Source organism: Mustela nivalis, assembly GCF_964662115.1.
Source record: "Mustela nivalis genome assembly, chromosome: 1".
Lineage (NCBI taxonomy): Eukaryota > Metazoa > Chordata > Mammalia > Carnivora > Mustelidae > Mustela > Mustela nivalis.
The window spans coordinates 206315018-206332585 of NC_139020.1; the positions used below are offsets into that span (position 1 = coordinate 206315018).

Consider the following 17568-nt stretch of genomic DNA (forward strand, 5'->3'; position numbering starts at 1 on the left):
TGGCCTGCTCTGTGCCCTTGGACAACCCCCTCACCCCTCCCTGGGGGACCTTCTCATCAGCCAAAAGGGGGGTTCAAGTGGACTCTGCTCAGGACTCTACTGTCCCCGTGGCCCCACATACTGTCCTCTTCAGGTGTATAGAGGGCAGCTCAGATGCCAGGCGCAAACAGGGCAGTGGGTACAGTCCCACAGAGGGCACTGGCCCGGCCATAGCAACTGATCACCCAGTGGGGATGGCAGAGGTCAGCAGAACAGGAAGAGAAGGACAATAGCTGTGGCTGTTGCCACGGCAGTGGCAGTGTTTGCCAGCTGGGTGGGGCCAGACTCGCAGCCCTCAGTGGCTAAGCCCAGGCCTCACGCTCCTCTTTCACTCCGCCAGTCTGTAGGACCTGAGGGGCTGGGATACACAACAGCTCACCCTGGGGACTTCAGAGACCCAATGAACATTGAGCAGAGTCTCAGCCATTAGAGGACTCCAAGTACTAAAATTCCCAGAACAAGCTCCTGGTCCAATGCCAACTGCGCCAGAGGTCGGTTTGGAGGTAGAACAAGGAAATCTCACCTGTCCTGGGAACTGAGTCCTGGTCTGTATGAGGTGCGTTTGTGCCTTTGTTTCTTGGATCTACTCCTGCCTGAGAAATCCCAGTTAGGAGGCAGACCTGATGGTGAGATCACCTGTCCTCTCATTCACACATGTGCTGAGACGCTCCTCTCTCGCTGTCTGTCTCCGGACCCAGGCAGGGGGAGGGGGGCCCGGAGGCAGTTAGATGGAGGGGACAGCCTCATGAGAGGGCAGAGGCTTGGATTGGCTGGATACCCTTTGAAACCTAGACATATTATGTGCTCAGTAAATATTCGCTGGTCTAACCAACAGCCAAGCATTCCATCTCGCCTTTGTCTTCCCTGCCATGCACCGTTTCATACAGTTTTGCTAGCTCCTAGGATATTGCACTCTCCCAAAATGTGCAGTATCTCGCTGTTCGGCCTCCGGACCTTTTGCACGCGCTGTTACCTCTACCAGAAGCACATTCAGTTTACTCGTTGAAATATCTGCAGAAATAGGACAGAGCCTGGCACGGAGCAGGGGCACATGAAATATTTGACAAGTGAATGAATGAATGAATGAATGTCCTTGTCCATTGTACACCCCAGGAAGCAGGGACACTCGGGACCCTCCCTATTCATCTCGATCCTCCGCCCGCTCGCCCGCCTGCCTAGAATGAATGCATCCTTTTTATCCACTCCGAGGATGGCCGGGCTGGGGCAGGGGCAGACCGGGAGGAGCACTGGATTGGGGGCTGCCCTCGGCCCCCTCCCAGGTCTTCTAAAGGGTCAGCTTTTCCGGACGTGGGGAGAGTTTCCTTCTGCCCGAAACTTAGCCCCGGTCACCTGACTCCCACAACCAGCCCTCCCGCCCCTTACCACCCCGGACACCCTAGACCGACACTCAGCCAACAGCACGTGGTCCAGTGGGCCCAGCTTCCCATTGGTTGCCGGTCTTCCTTCCTCGCGATTGGCAGGGGCCCAGCCCCAGGTCCCCCCTCCGCGCCCTGTGGTGGTACAGCCTGTCGCGGCTTTAGGCGGGGTGGGAAGGTCCACTGCGCCGCGGCGCCGGGGGGGGGCGGGAAAAGCCGGGCGAGGCGGAGGGATCCCTCTGGAATGTTTCCGTCGGGCCCACCCGGGGCAGGGCGGCACGGCGAGGATTGGCCACGAGCGTCGGGCGGCGGCTCCTGATTGGCCGGGCTCGGGCGCGGCCCCCGCCCCCCTGGCCGCGGCTGAGGGAGAGGCCCGGGCCGGAGTTTGCGGAGGGCCGAGCCGGGCGCGCGCAGGGTGGTGGCGGCGGCGCAGGTGAGTGCCCCCGCGGGCGGGGCGCGGCACAGCGGCTCCGGGGACCCCAGCGCGGACCTGCGGGGTAGCAGACCCGCGGGGATTCGGCGGATCGAGCGGGGTGGGGCCAGCCCCATGGACAGGGCTGGAGGTCTAGGTTGGGCTCCAGGATGCTCGAGGCCCCTTCCCAGAGGGACGCCTGTCTCCCCGACGGGTTAGGGTCAAACGCCTGCCGCCACTGGGTTGGAGTCGACAGCCCACCTTGCTCCCTGCGGTCCTCTGGACAGTCCCGGTCCCCAAGGGGACGGGCGCGGGGTCGGTATTTTGTGAGCCCTGCCTGGGCACCTCCCTGGAGGTGCCTCGTCCCAGTCTTCCAGGGGCCTAGTGGGACCTGGAGAGGACCGAGGTCCCGATAATAATAATGAAAACATCACCCCGGCTAGCATTTACTGAACGCTTCCCTATCAGGTATGTACCATGCATATCATTGAGTCTAAACACCTTATGGAAGGTGCTGTTACTTCTTTTAGAAGTGAAGCAACGAACCCAGAGAGGTGGAGTGACTTGCCCAAGGTGGCACAGCTAGTGAGTGACAGATCTGGAACTCAGACCCGTGCTTCAGAGTCCAGAACTGCAGTCTCAACCCCTAGACTAGATGACTTGGTGGCCCAGTGGCTCCATGGTTCAGGTGATCCTGACCAGCTCCTTTGCCGGCTGCTGTTCCCACCCCCTACCCATGCACACATCTGAGCCACACCTCCTGGTCTTTGCTTTCCCCCTTAAGAGGTCACCAGACACCAGTCCTACCTTGTCTCCCCTGTGCTAGAAAGACAAGACATGAACACTTAGGTCCTCAGAAGAGAGTGACACCTGCAGGGGAGACAGGGGGCCTGGGGTCGCTTTGCCCGCTGGGCCCCTCTGGGAAGCTTGGGCTGAGGCCTGGGCAGTAGGCGTTCTCCCCGGAAACGAAACGCCCAGGAGCCGGTTTTTCAAGACTGAATCAGAGGCCTCCCGCCCTCCTCTCCAAAGCAATATCCTATTAGAAAGGGGAGGCTAGGTGTTGGTGGCCCCCTACCCCCAGCTTATGTCAGCTCCCAGGAACCCCCTTCCCCACTTCCTGCTACCCCCACCATGATTCTCCATGGTTGTGGAGTTGCTAAGTTTCAGGCCCTTCCCAGGGAAGAGACAGTGGGATGCTGGGATTCAAGCCAATGTGCTTGGTGCTCAGGCTGGCACTCTTTTTCTCTATCCCTATGTTCAGGTTTGAGGGGACACTGGGAACGTGGGGAGGGGGTGGCAGTTAGCAACTCCATGGCATGTTCTGAGGATAGGAGGGCTCAGAGAGTAGTCAGAATGAGGACATCAGGTACATCCGTCCATTCTACAAACATTTATTGAGCACCTGCTATGTGCCAGGCATGGTTCTTGGCACAGAGGATGCAATAGAGAACAAGACAAAAATCCCTCCTCTGTAGGAGCTGCCATTCTAGTTGTGGGGGGAGAGGGACAGGCAACAAGCAAGTTAACAAGTAAATAAAGAAGGTACCTGCAGATGGTAGAAGTGCTAGGTGCTATGAATAAAATATGAGGGGGTGGCATGGTAGAATCTGGAGGGGGAGCTCTTGGAGGAGGTGACTTTGGAGACAGGATCTAAGGACAAAAAGAAGGTAGCCTCGTGAAGATCAGGCAAGGGGCTCAGCCCCATTAAGGACTCTGACACTAGATGGAGCTTGGAATAGTGTGGCTGGGCCACCAGCTGCAGCTAAAGTGTCAATTCTGCAGGGGTCTGTGGCTCATATTAAGGAGCTTTTCCTCTGTAAGGTGGGAAACTGTTGTAAGTTTTGAAGCTGGGGAGTGACACGATCTGGTTTACGTTTTAAAATAGAGACACGAAGTGAAATAGCAGCCTAAGACTGAAAGACAAGAGTCCTGCCAGGGCAACATGTAATTAAGTGCATGGGCCTGAGCCGTCTGGACCACAGGGGCGGTTCCAGCAGACTGAGGCAAGCCAGGGAGGCTGCCTGGAGGAGGTGGCCTAGTCTAGCCCTCTGCAGGCCGACTGGAGTGGACTGGGAGGTTTCTGGGCCGGGCCATGCAGGGGAGGAGGCCATAATAATAATGACAATAATAGTAACAGTTTCCTTAAATCAAATGTCAGGCAAAATGCTAATCAGGTTGTTTGCATAATCTCTTTGGATTCCTGTACAGAAATTCTGCTGTTTTTTGGTTTTTTTGAATGAGAAAACTGAGGCCCCATCACATGAAGTGACTTGCCCACGGCTACACAGCTGGTAAGTGGCGAGGGTGGGATTTGAACCCAGGCTGCCCTGCCTCTTCTAGCCTGGAAGGCAAATTCATTAATCACTTACTTTCCTCACTGCCATTATTCCCTCCTCGCAGGTGAGCATTTGGAAACTCACCTGAACCAGGGCAGCAAGCCTAGGCAGAGTAATGAGATTGGGAATTGGTGATCAGGATGCGGGGGCCCTGGGTCAAGGAGGAAGTTTGAATCTTATCAACTGACTGAAAGGTGGTACAGATGGAAATAGTAGTTAAAAAAAAATCACCATTTATAGAACCCTTCTCATGTGCCAGGAACCTGTTCCAGGCACATGTATGATTTCCCTGGAGCTCAGAGAAGATAAGACACTTGCCCAAGGTCACACCGCTAGTAAGTGGAGAGGTCGGGTTCCAGACTCATGTTCACAGCATCCTGCTGAGATGTGTGAGGGGCAGCAGGAAGAGAACCAGAGGAGGTGATGATAAGGGGTTTGGGATCTTTTTGTTTTAATCTTTTTTTTTTTTTTTAAGATTTTATTTATTTGATAGAAGATACAGCGAGAGAGGGAACACAAGCAAGGGGAGTGGGAAAGGGAGAAGCAGGCTTCCCGCTGAGCAGGGAGCCAGATGTGGGGCTCAGTCCCAGAACCCTGAGATCATGATCTGAGCTGAATGAAGGAAGATGCTTAACAACTGAGCCACCCAGGCACCCTTCATTTTAATCTTTTTAAGCATCACTGAGTGTGATGAAATAATCTGAGGGGACAGCATTGGTTTATTCATTCAGAATTTGCTTTTTGTCAAATATTCAGCAAATTCCTACTGTGATGGGTGCTGTGGATAGACAGATGAAGTAACCAATAAAATACTAGTATCCCAAATATATAAAGAGTTTCCACAAATCAATAAGAAAGACAGGCATTACAATAAAAAACAAACAAACTAATTTTTAAAAATGGGCAAAGACTTAAATAGGCAGTTCATAAAAGGACACATCCAAGTAGTTAATAAATGTCTTAAAAGTTGTTAAATGTGGAGCGTGGGTGGCTCAGTCGGTTAAGCATCCAACTCTTTTTTTTTTTTTTTTTTTTTTTAAAGATTTTATTTATTTATTTGACAGAGAGAAACCACAAGTACACTGAGAGGCAGGCAGAGAGAGAGAGAAGGAAGCAGGCTCCCTGCCGAGCAGAGAGCCCGATGCGGGACTCGATCCCAGGACCCTGAGATCATGACCTGAGCCGAAGGCAGCGGCTTAACCCACTGAGCCACCCAGGCGCCCCAGCATCCAACTCTTGATGTCAGCTAAGGTCATGATCTCTGTTGCGAGATCAAGCCCCTCAGCGGGCTCTGTGGTGGTACCACAGAGAGCCTCAGTGGGCTCTCTGCTGGTGGTGGAGCCTGCTTAAGATTCAAGTCCCTCCCTCTACCTCTGCCCTTCCCTGCCACCACCCATTACAAAAAAAAAAAAAAAAAAAAAAGTTGTTATGCATCCTTGATTATGAAGGGAGTGAAAACAAAACCACAGTGAAAAGTGAGGGAGATAGTCTGTGTCTGTGTGGCTGGATGGAGCACCTGCCCTGTCCCTAGCACTGTGCTGGGAGGCAAAGAATGAGAACCACAGAGGTGGGGCTTGCGCTTTTGCGGGCAAGACAAAACTCCTTCGGGGCAGCGCCTCCAGCCTGTGCTCCTCTGCCTCCCCAGAGCCAGGCACGGGGACTGGTGGGCTAGGGAATATGAGGATCACTCATCCATCCATTCATTCAACAAATATTTATTGAGCACCTGCTACACACCGGGCACTGTTCTCTGCACTGAGAGTATAGGAATGAAAAAGGCAGACAAAATTCCTTGCCCTTTGAGAAAACAGTGAACAGGAACAGTGGATGAAATGAGTTGTGGGAGAAGCAGAGGGCAGAGTCAGGTGCAGAAGCCCTGAGTCTGGGCTGCACCAGGGATGCCCAAGGAACAGGGGAAAGGCCTGTGTGCCTGGGAGGAGAGGAGGGGAGGGCAGTGATGGAGGGCAGATTTGGGGAGGTCTGTGGGTCAAGGGAAGGATGTTGGCTTTTACTTTGAAGGAAGTGGGAGCCCTGGGTTGGGGGAGTTGGTCAGAGCAGAGGACAGGTGTGATGTGACATGTGTTTTACAGGATCATTCTGGCTGCTGTGTTGACATAGACCGTGGAGAGTGAGGGCAGAAGCCGGCAGACTTGGAGGAGGCTACTGCACTAGTGTAGGTGAGAGATGCTGGGGCTGGAGCAGGGGTGACTGGAGGAGGTATTGGAGAACAGATGAATGAATGCAGGTGCAAACAAATAGAGGCATGAGAGTGGGTGCAGCCAACTGGGCTTGGCTGAATCCAGGATGGCCCCCTGGAGGAAGAAGTTTTAAGGGAGGGAGCCAGAAGTCCTCTTTACACAGAAGAATGTGGCATAAGGAGATCCTTACCACAGCCTGGCCAGGTGGGTGGAAGTCCCCCCTTGCAGAGCAGACATCCCAAGTCCAGGGTGGATGGAGTTGCTTAGGGAGCCATGCTGTGTGGGCGTCAGACAGACCAGAGAGTGCAGCTGGTTTCCATGACTTTGGACGTGTGACTCAAAAATGAAATCTGAGCTCTTTCCCAGTCTAGAAGGCCTGCAGAGTCGACCCCTCCCACCCCCTGTTGCCTCCTGTAAAACCCCTCTTCTGTCTCCCATTGCTTGCTGCACTCTGGTTACACTGGGCTCCTGTTGTTCTGTGAGCCTGAGAGTCTGCTCAGAACCGTCCCGTGGCCACCACCTCACTCAGAGCAAAGGCCTAAGTCCTCCCTGGGCGCAGGAGGCCCTGCTAGCACTCTGTTCCAGCCACATAGGCCTCCTAGCTGTTCTTCAAACACACCAAGCACGTCCCCACTTCAGGGCCTTTGTACTGGCTGTTCCCTCTGCCCAGAGCCAACCTGCTCACATCCTCAAGTGGATACTGCTTCCTGTCACTCAGGTCTCAGGTTCAGTTTCACCTGCTCAGAGAGGCCCTCCTTAAACTTGGGTGTAGAAGAACTTGCCTTGTTTTATTGTCTTCATAGCACAATTAGGAATTATATTAGACTTTCACACATGTGCTTGCTCACTGTGTGTCTTCTCTGGACTATATGTTCTGGACAGCTGGACAGAGCTCCAGCTAGCATACATGGCATCTAGAGGGGAATTGGAAGGAGGCAGCCCTCCCCCCCGGCAAACACATCAGCTTGACAAGCAGAGCACAGGCTGAATGAATTTCAGTCCCACTTGCAACCCTGGTCTGGTGCTTTTGCACAGTGAACAACCTGTGTAACTGCACATAGTGGCCCTGGTCAGGGAACTTGGTTATCTTACTGAAGGCAAGATCTGCAGTGCTGCATGGAGTATAGTAAGTATGCAAAAAATATTTGTTTGAAAGGAGGGAGGAAGAAATAAGGGAGAGTAGAGGTAAAGGAAAGAAAAAGACTGTATCAGTCAGGACAAGTTTTGCAACAGTAACAAAGAACCCCCCAAATCTTAGTAGCTGAACTCCACAAAGGTTTAGTTTTTTTGTTCCTGCTACATCATCTTAGCTCAGCAGGAGGTTCCATTCATTATAGTCAGTCAGGGCCTGGCCGATGGAGTCACTACCACATCAAACACACCCTGCCCAGGAAATAGAGAACCCTGGCATCTCTCACTCCAGTGAGCAAATGCTTCAGCCCAGAAATGTCATGGGTCACTTCCTCTCACAACTCATTGGGCAGAACTATAGTCATATGCCCACCCAGTCACACAGAGGTCAGCAAGTGTCACCTGCCTGTGTGCTTTGAAGGGAGAATCAGTTTTTTTGTGCACAGCACTAGTGACCATCGGTGCCAATAGAAAAATAAAGGGGAATGTAACCACTCCGAGCCTCCATTTTCTCATCTGCTAAATGGGCATCCTCGTAACATAATATCCAGTGTGGCCACCAGCCGATGGATGGTGGACGTGTGAGGATGAAGGAAGGTCACAGCATAGTTTGCTTGGGGTCTTAGCAGGTTATTAGCTGCTCATATTACTTCTCTACAAGGTTTGTAAGTGCTGGGCCCCGGATTTGAACCAAGGCCAGTCTATTCTCTAAATATTTCCTAAGCCCAGTAGGGGGCTAACAGTGTGGGAGAGGCAACCTGAGGCCACCGCCCAGGCCCTGAGTGCATTTTCCTGCCCTGCAGATCTCCTGAGAGAGCTCACGCTTCTCGCTGCTCATGCCGCTGGGACTGGGGCGGCGGAAAAAGGCGCCGCCTCTGGTGGAAAATGAGGAGGCTGAGCCAGGCCGTGGGGGGCTGGGCGTGGGGGAGCCGGGGCCCCTGGGTGGGGGTGGGGCAGGGGGGCCCCAAATGGGCCTGCCCCCCCCTCCCCCGGCCCTGCGGCCCCGCCTCGTGTTCCACACCCAGCTGGCCCACGGCAGTCCCACGGGCCGCATTGAGGGCTTCACCAACGTCAAGGAGCTGTATGGAAAGATCGCCGAGGCCTTCCGGCTGCCAGCTGCCGAGGTACCCACTGGGGAGCTGGGCACCAGGGTCCCTGATGGTGGGCTGAGGCCTGGGCATGCCTCCTCCTTGGGAGCTGTGGCTCAGATGCTGAAGTTCCATACACCGAGGCCTGCTCCCTAGTGGATCGTGAGAGCTGGTGGCCACACTGGATGCCAAGTTCCCATCAGTCATTAGGATGCCTGCACTCCAGTGAACTATGGAGAGCTGGAGATTAGGGCTGAGTGCTGAGTTCCCATTAGGCACTGGGAGGCCTATGCCCCGTGGACAGCAGAAATGGGTGACCAGGGCTGGATGCGACATTCCTATCATGCATTAGAAGGCTTGCGCCCCAGTTGATTATGGGATCCGAAGGTCAGATGCGAGGTTGATTTCTCTGTGATGCATTGGGAGGCCTTACCCCAAGGACTTGGGAGCTGAAGGAAGAGAGGCAAGAAGAGCAACAGTAGGACTGAGCAGGAAGTAGATGCAGGGGTCCCAGTAGGTGCGGTGGGTATCCTGTGCCCCTTTATTTGTTCCACAAGCCCTGGGAGCTGCAGGGAGTTTTTGCTAGAACAGAGATCCCAGCCCTAGCAGAGCTGCCTCCTGGAGGGGGGCACTCTGGGGCGGTCAGGCACTGGGGTGGGGACCCACAGCCCTTTCCCAGCTCCCTCCTTGCCCCTCAGGTGGTAGTTAGCAAAGGGTGAAGGAGGGAGGTAAGGGTTGAGTGTCTCCCCCCCATGCAGGTGATGTTCTGTACCCTCAACACCCACAAAGTGGACATGGACAAGCTCTTGGGGGGCCAGATCGGGCTGGAGGACTTCATCTTTGCCCACGTCAAGGGGCAGCGCAAGGAGGTAGAGGTGTTCAAGTCAGAGGAGGCGCTGGGGCTCACCATCACTGACAACGGGGCCGGCTATGCCTTCATCAAGGTGCTTGTGGGGATGGGGCCCCCGGAGTCCTGAGGGTGAGGATGGGCCGCGGGGAGCGAAGGCCAGAGCCCTGGGGGCTGACAGCTGCTCTCCCCGCAGCGCATTAAGGAGGGAAGCGTGATCGACCATATCCAGCTCATCAGTGTGGGTGACATGATTGAGGCCATCAACGGACAGAGTCTGCTGGGCTGCCGGCACTATGAGGTGGCCCGTCTGCTCAAGGAGCTGCCCCGAGGCCGCACCTTCACACTGAAGCTCACAGAGCCCCGCAAGGCCTTTGGTGAGGGGGCTTCCACCTCGACCTCCGTGGAGGCCCTAGTTGCTTGGGTTCAGGCCACAGTGGCAGGGAGGCACCAGCAGGTGGCGCCCAAGGCCAGCCAGCTGCAGTGGAGTAGGGGGATAGCTCCGCCTTGCCCTGGGGAGGGGGTGCTGGCTCTACGCCCAGCCTGGGAGGAGGGTGAGAACAAGGAGGAAGTTGCCCCCACACCCAGCTTCCCCGAACCATTAGCCCAGCCAAGCGCCCCCAGCCCTGGCAAGCTACCCCCCCCCAGCCCTGAAAAGCCAGGGTTGGCTGCCCTGTTCCTGCACCCCCACTTTTCTGTCTGACTTCACTAACTCTCTGGAATGGGCCTAAGGCCCCTGAGGTGGGGGTGGGGGACTCTCAAACACTTCCCCCAGGCAGATAGGGTTGGTCTTTGACCCAGCAGCTGTATCCCCTTGGCCTTGGGGAGAACAGCTCAAGACCCAGACCCCACCCCCTTCCTGTCCCTCAGGCCCTGGGAACTGGGCCCCCTTCTGTCTCCCCTCCAGCCTTTTCCATTCTCAGCCCCTGCCTGTCCTTACCCCCTTGCCCCGCTCCACCCTCCATGCCAAGCCTGGGTCAGGAGTCCTGCCCTCCTGGGGTCACCTCAGACCCCAAATCCCCAGAGCCTGCAGAAGCTTGGAGAAGGTAGAAGGGGGTATCAGAGGCCAGGCTGCTGGGGTTCCTGCCCAAGGTATGCTGGAATTGGGCTTCCCAGACCCTTACCCCCTCCCTGCCTTCCACAGACATGATTGGTGTACGCTCAGGGGGTGGCCGCCCAGGCTCTGGCCCCCAGCTGGGCACTGGCCGTGGGACCCTCCGGCTCAGATCCCGTGGCCCTGCCACAGTAGAAGATGTGGTGAGTATTCTAGCCAGGGCCCAGCCCTCCTTCCCGGGGCATCCAATAGATTCAAATCCACCTCTGCCACACACCAGCTCTGGGACGTTTGTTGGGCAGGTGGGCCTCAGTTTCCTTGTTTGTAAAGTAGGGGGAATAGTAATACTGTCACAGGTTGTGGTGAGGATGAGCTGTGGGTCCGTATGTGTAAAGTGGTGAAAAGAACATCCCGCCCTTAATAGGTACAATTATAAACACATTCACATTATTGTGATGTCACTGTCCCTCCCCCCGCCAGCCCTCCGCCTTTGAGGAGAAGGCGATTGAGAAGGTAGATGACCTGCTGGAGAGCTACATGGGCATCAGGGACACGGAGTTGGGTGAGTGGGGACGTCTGGATCTGGGTATGGGTGTGAGCCTGGGGAAGGGGGCTTCTAGGTCACGTGGGGCTGGGTCTAACCTGAGGACCTCGGTCATCTGTGCTTCCATTCTGCCCCCCCCCCCCCGCAACCCCTGTCCAGCGGCCACCATGGTGGAGCTTGGAAAGGACAAAAGGAACCCAGATGAGCTAGCCGAGGCTCTGGACGAACGGCTCGGTGACTTTGCCTTCCCTGATGAGTTCGTATTTGACGTCTGGGGTGCCATTGGGGATGCCAAGGTCGGCCGCTTCTAGGCCCCCTTCCAGACCTCTCAGTGACCTGGCTCCGCTTGGTGGGAGCCTCTCGTGGGAGGGCCACCATGGCCTGGATCCCAGCATCTGGCTTGGACTTTTGCTCCGCACCCCAAGGATGACACAGAGAGTGGAGGTGGGCCTGGGCCTCTGCCCCACTCCAATCGGTACCACCCCTCCCCAGTTCCCACCCTGGCGGTGCCCAGTCCCCCCTTGCCATGTTCCCCACCTACCTCAGCTGGGTCAGGCACAGGGGGTGGGGGGAGGGACCAGCCAGATTGGGCGGCCACCCCCGCCCCCAACACTTTCCGCATCAGCTGCCAAACTGGTCTCTCATCTCCCTGGGGCCTGTTTGGGGGTCGTGACCTCCCTCGTTTCCTGCTGCAGGGAATGCAGAAGGGGGGCATCCCCCCCTCAGCAAATGCAATAATGCCCTCCCCCGACCCCATGCCCCACCCAGAGAGGAGCCCCCTCACCATGGAGTCTGTTACCTCCGTATTGGAAACACTAGTCTGCTGTGAACCCCGAACCTCCCTCCCTCCCCTGCCCTCTGTGTCTCCCTCAGCCCAGCCCCAGACAGAAGGGGCAGGAGAGAGGATGGCAGCGGGCTTTTGTATCTGAATTTGCTGTCTTGAACATAAAGAATCTATCTGCTGTTGGACCTGTGTGGTGGCTTCAGCTTTGGCTTCGTGGTGGGAGAAGGGGGTGAGCCAAGGCTGGGAAAGAATGTAGCAGCTGAAATCCATCCTCCTTGGGCTCCAAATTGAATTAGGAGCCTGCATGGGCCACCCCCCCCAACCCGTTCCGCCTGATGAGGTTTCTGGCTGCGGGCCACCAGGCTTCCAGTCAAAGGCCGGAGCTTCCTGGCCTACTGAGGTTCAAATCTTGCTCCCTCTCGAACAAAGCCTCCCGCCACCTCAGGCCTGATGTGAACAGTGGGTGCAAGGCTGTTATCACCCAGGGCCACGGGGAACACCTGGGCCAGGCTGGGGCGCGGTGCAGAAGCTTGGCTTGGGAAAAGAAAGATGGGGGCCTGGGATGGAGGCCTGCTAGGGCAAATGCTGTGGGGAGGAGCCCTGCACCCAAGACCGAGGGGAGCAGTCATGATGTGGCCCCCGTTCCTGCTGACCCTGGATGTGTGGGGTCCGCTGGCGTCCATGGCCTACACTGGACATAAACCCAGCGTGCTTGTTTTGACAACCTACTTCATCCTTGAGGATTGAGTGGGGATCAGGGAAGGGGGGTGGGCCCCTGGCCAGACCTGGAGGGAAGGGCAGGAATTGAAGCAAGGGGAGCCAGGCCAGAGGTCCTTGCAGGAATGTCTGAGGTCAGCCCGCTCCCCTTTTTCATCCCTCCTTTCAGCAGGAGGGCCTGCCGGGGAAAGGAGCTGGGAGGGATGGCTAGGCTTGGGGTGTGTGTGCAGCCTTCTTGGGGTGGGATGGAGACAGCTATTGGTAGGATCCCTCTCAGTGTCTCTGTGCTGGTAAACAACTCAGGTCGTGAAAGGGTGTAGCTGTGTTTCTCAGCTTTTAGGCAGTAAGACTGTGTCTGACAGAGTTTTGGTGGTTTTTGACTCTGTCGAGGGAACAGGATGTAATGACTGTCTTCATGTTCCAAGGTGTTTGTGGGTGTAACCTGCAGCAATCTGTGTGGAGTGTGGCCCTGTAAGGGCAGCTCGCGGTGAGGGCGGGGGGTGGGGGTCCCAGGCTGTGAGGGTGTGAGTCTCTGGGTATTAGGAAACACCTAACACCTGCGTGGGGTAGGTGTGTTGACCAGCTAGATCTCCAGATGTCCAGGAGGTGGCACTCCTGTATGTGTATGATGTATGGAGTGTATTCGTGGTGCTGGTCTTGGACTGTTGGGGTATCTGTAGGTGATATGGAGTGTGGCTAGTGGGCTGTCTCAGAGTAGGGATTGTGTGGGTCTCCGTGCTGAGACTGGATCTCCCAGCACTTTCTCATGGGAATGCATTTCAGCGTTGTTGAGAGAAATTAAAGCAAGTAACAATGGGGGCACCTCTGGGGGTCATGGAGGTGACACAGTCACAGTGCATTCAGGTGTATGACAATGGCCTACCCCAAAGCTCTGAGGAACATGGCTACTGCTGAGCTGGAGACAGGCTGACGGTATCTGGTCTTAGGGTGTTAAGAGGTATGATGGTGTGTAAGTGTAAGATGTGTGTGTATGTGTGCCCTTCCTTCTCAGGGCAGGATGTGAGGCTGCAGTTGTGTGTCTCAGGAGAGAGTCCCTGGTCACCTGACCTCTTGGTTCCCCTGCCCCTCTTCAGCCTCCTCCCCTGCCCCCCTCCCCCAGGGTATGACTTGCTGCTGGCCCTGGCTGGAGCTCTAAGCCCCTGTGTAAATAGTGGGCGAGTCTCCTGGCCAGGCTGGGCCTGACCCAAGTTGGTCCACATGAGGCATTGCCCACCATCACTGACCCAGCATCCACGAAGGCTTTGGCAGGGCAAGAGAGTGTTGCGGACCCCAAACAGGGTTAGCCCCCGACCTCACAGTTCCTGTGGAGGCAGAGGCACCCCCTGCAGCCGCCCCAGTGCACCGCCCTGGGCGATGCTCACATTTTCCAGTGTTTAGATTTTATCCACTTTATTAATGAGGCAGGCGAAAGGCCCGCGCCTGGGGGGAGGGGAGGAAGAGGGCTACTCCCGCCCTGCCAGGGGGAGGGGGTCATGGGGAACCAGGCCAACTCCCCAGGAGCCCCCTTCCTGATGGGGCAGCTGGGGTCCAGAGTGGCCCCTGCCCACTGCCAGGAGCACAGAGGGGTCTCTGTCACTTGGGGGGGGGGGGGGCTGTGGGCACAAGATGGCTGGAGCGGCCCCTGGAGGCCAGAGCGGGCAGCGGGAGGAGGCAGGGAGCCGAGGAGCCGCCCCAGGAGGGAGGGAAAGGGAGCGGCCAGGCCTGCCAGAGAGCTCTAGTGCAGCGGGCGCGAGTGCAGCAGGCAGCAGGCGATGGAGACCTGGAGTCCCAAGCTGTGTGGGTAAGAAGCCTGGGGCATGGGGATGTCTGGTGGGGGAGGAGGGTTTGGAAGATGGGACCATGGCTACTTCAGTCACTCTGTCCTGTGTTCTTGACTCCCAGCCCCATCTGTCTGTCCCTGTCAGTCTTACAGTCTGTCTAACTGCCTTTCCCATGTGGCCAGCAGGCAGTTCTGCCCTTTAGTCCTCACCTCCAGGTTATCAGGGATGGGTGGTGCTGGGTCCGCCTTGAGGTCTTTGCGGCAGAGACCTGGAGCTGGTGGGAATGGGAACCAGAGGGCATCCATGGTGAGGCAGCTGTGATCAGGGGCAGAGCCAGGGTGAGACAGAAACAGAACCCTCGGGAGTGTAGGGACAGGGATGGTGGGGACAGAGATGTGGCTGTGGGGAACAGGACAATGAGGTGGGGAGAGATGTGCCCATGGTGGCAGAGGGGGTGCTGTGAACATCAAACATGGGACTGGAGAAGAGGTGACGTGATGGTCGGGGATGGGGCAGTGAGGTCAAGTGGGGCCCTGCGATCAGAAGTGGGTCGGCAGGTGTCAGATAGAGCCAGGGGCAAGGACTTCGCTGTGGTGCAAAAATGAGGTGGGTGTCAGAGCTAGATCTGTGACGCCCAGCAGTGGGGACAGACTCAAAGGCCAGAGACCCAGGAACCAAGGTGGACGGAGAAGGTGGTGAAGGCAAGAATGAGGCCCCAAGCAAGAGATGGGCAGAGATCAAAGGGGTGGGGAATAGGGCAGCCAGGGTCATCTGCAGTGGCCTGGGCAAAGTCGACAGAAGAATGCCGTGGCATCAAATGGGTCCGGTTGATCCGAGGTGGGACTGCCTGCTGGTCCCATTCGGATGGTGGGCAGTGTGCTCCTAGCTGGCCTCACCATGCCCTCTTCTCCTCTCCCCTGCCTCCACCCCAGCATCTGACATGAGTCTCTGCGGGCCCCTCAACCTGAGCCTGGCTGGCGAGGCGACCACATGTGCGGAGCCCGGGGCTCTCAACGCGTCGGCTGGGCCTCCCTCCGGCCGGGCAGGCGCGTCGCCAGCGCTGCCCATCTTCTCCATGACCCTGGGCGCCGTGTCCAACGTGCTGGCGCTGGCGCTGCTGGCGCAGGCCACGGGCCGCCTGCGGCGCCGCCGATCGGCCGCCACCTTCCTGCTGTTTGTCGCCAGCCTTCTGGCCACTGACCTGGCAGGCCACGTCATCCCCGGGGCGCTGGTGCTGCGCCTGTACGCGGCGGGCCGCTCGCCGGCGGGTGGCGCCTGCCACTTCCTGGGAGGCTGCATGGTCTTCTTCGGCCTGTGCCCGCTGCTACTGGGCTGCGGCATGGCCGTGGAGCGCTGCGTGGGCGTCACGCGGCCGCTGCTGCACGCGGCGCGCGTCTCCACCGCCCGCGCGCGCCTGGCGCTGGCCGCGCTGGCCGCCGTGGCTTTGGCGGTGGCGCTGCTGCCCCTGGTGCGCGTGGGCCGCTACGAGCTGCAGTACCCCGGCACGTGGTGCTTCATCGGCCTGCGCCCGGCGGGCGGGTGGCGCCAGGCGCTGCTCGCCAGCCTATTCGCCGGCCTCGGCCTGGCGGCGCTGCTCGCCGCGCTCGTGTGCAACACGCTCAGCGGCCTGGCCTTGATGCGCGCCCGCTGGCGCCGCCGCTCTCGACGCCGTCCTCCTGCATGTGGCCCCGATGGCCGCCGTCTCCGGGGGGCGCGCGCGCCCCGCTCAGCCTCAGCTTCGTCCTCCTCGTCCGTCGCTTCGGTCCCCGGCGGCTCCCCGGGCCGTGGCTCAGCACGCCGAGCCCGCGCTCACGATGTGGAGATGGTGGGCCAGCTCGTGGGCATCATGGTGGTGTCGTGCATCTGCTGGAGCCCGCTGCTGGTGAGGGGCGCACACGCCCCTCCGGCCAGGCTCCTCCCTGCCCCCTCCCTGGCCCCTCCCACCCCTTTCCCTCCTAGGATACCTGGGTTCTCCCTTTGCAGCCGGAGCCCCACCCCCTCGAGGCCCCAACTGTCAGGAAAGACCGCCTTTTGGCCTCTCCGTCTGACATCCCACCCCCTCCACCCAGTCCCCTTTTCTTACTCCCTCCCTGGGTCTTTGTAGTTCACCCCAGCCAGGCAAGCTTCCTCCCAGCCCCACCCCTCAGACCCGGACGCTTCATTCCCTAGCACCTTCCACCACCACCCCATCCCGTCTCTCTTCTCCCCTCGGTCCCCAGCCCTTCGGGATCCCTGGGACGTCTCTCCTTTTCTCGAGCCCCCACTCACTGAAGGCCAATGCTTCTGCCACGCTTTCTTCGCCCCTCTTTCCATAGTTCCTTCTTATGAAAACTTCCATTTCCCCTTCCTGTAAGCCCCTGCTCCCCACCCTCACAGCTCCCTTACCTTCCGGCCACGCTCCCATCCATCCCAGCCCCACCCTCGGCCAGCCCCCTTCTCTTCCACCTGCCCCAAAGGCTCACACCGGCTTCTCCCGCAGGTGTTAGTGGTGATGGCCGTCGGGGGCTGGGGCTCCAGCTCCCTGCAGCGGCCGCTGTTTTTGGCCGTGCGCCTCGCTTCATGGAACCAGATCCTGGACCCCTGGGTGTACATCCTGCTGCGCCAGGCGGTGCTGCGCCAACTGCTTCGCCTCCTGCCCCCGAGGGCCGGCACCAAGGGCAGCCCTGCGGATCTGGGCCTAAACAGGAGCGCCTGGGAGGCCAGCTCGCTGCGCAGCTCCAGGCACAGTAGCCTCAGCCACCTGTAGGCGAGCCAGGAGTCCCAGCGGCTAAGTCAGACTACCCCGGGCCGGGCCCAAGACCGCAGCGCGGAGCCTTCGGGGGAATAAAGTCCTTTTGAGGACCTGCGCGCAGGGCATGTGTCGGGTCGGGGCTGCGGCAACCCTGTGACCAGGCGGGGGCGATAGAGGCGCCGCCTGAGCCTCCGGGGTGTGCAGTTCCGGGACACTCCATGCAGAGGCGCAGAGACACCACACGAGGAGCTGGAGCCGCTGGAGCCGCTGGAGCCTGCGCAGAATTTGCCACGGCTCCAGCCCCAGAGCCCTGGTTGTCTCGAGGAGCAGCTGAGTCGGAACCCTCGGCGCTTTGCGCTCCTGCCGCCGACAGGGCTGACCCCAGCAACAGTTCTCTCATTGTGGCCCTGCTCCTCTAACACATCCCCAAGGCCACCAAACCACACCCATTAAGGGCCTCAAACTCCAGTGCCCATAAACACAGCTCCCAACCCTTTCCCATCTCGCCTGCCCATGCCCAGAGTGCCCAC

General features: G+C 58.1%; 2 protein-coding genes across 4 annotated transcripts; both read left to right on the plus strand.

The window, feature by feature from the left end:
- Positions 1-1743: 1743 nt before the first annotated feature.
- GIPC1 (GIPC PDZ domain containing family member 1) lies at positions 1744-11994 on the plus strand. 3 transcript variants are annotated; one of them, XM_082710333.1, is made up of 9 exons: positions 1744-1848; positions 4036-4118; positions 6254-6340; positions 8296-8616; positions 9339-9524; positions 9624-9804; positions 10572-10684; positions 10962-11043; positions 11185-11994. In XM_082710333.1, exons 4-9 carry the CDS (start codon positions 8329-8331, stop codon positions 11334-11336), a joined length of 1002 nt encoding a protein of 333 aa, XP_082566459.1. In that variant the 5' UTR covers positions 1744-1848; positions 4036-4118; positions 6254-6340; positions 8296-8328; the 3' UTR covers positions 11337-11994. The 3 variants fall into 3 exon arrangements, with proteins under 3 accessions (XP_082566459.1, XP_082566461.1, XP_082566460.1); XM_082710334.1 differs by having other exon boundaries at positions 1813-1852; XM_082710335.1 differs by lacking the exon at positions 4036-4118 and having other exon boundaries at positions 1753-1848.
- A 2108-nt stretch (positions 11995-14102) lies between these two features.
- On the plus strand, positions 14103-17152 carry PTGER1 (prostaglandin E receptor 1). Its single transcript, XM_082709983.1, has 3 exons — positions 14103-14327; positions 15240-16189; positions 16787-17152. The coding sequence occupies exons 1-3, from the start codon at positions 14153-14155 to the stop codon at positions 17051-17053; spliced, it is 1392 nt and encodes a 463-aa protein (XP_082566109.1). The 5' UTR covers positions 14103-14152; the 3' UTR covers positions 17054-17152.
- The last annotated feature ends 416 nt before the right edge of the window (positions 17153-17568 follow it).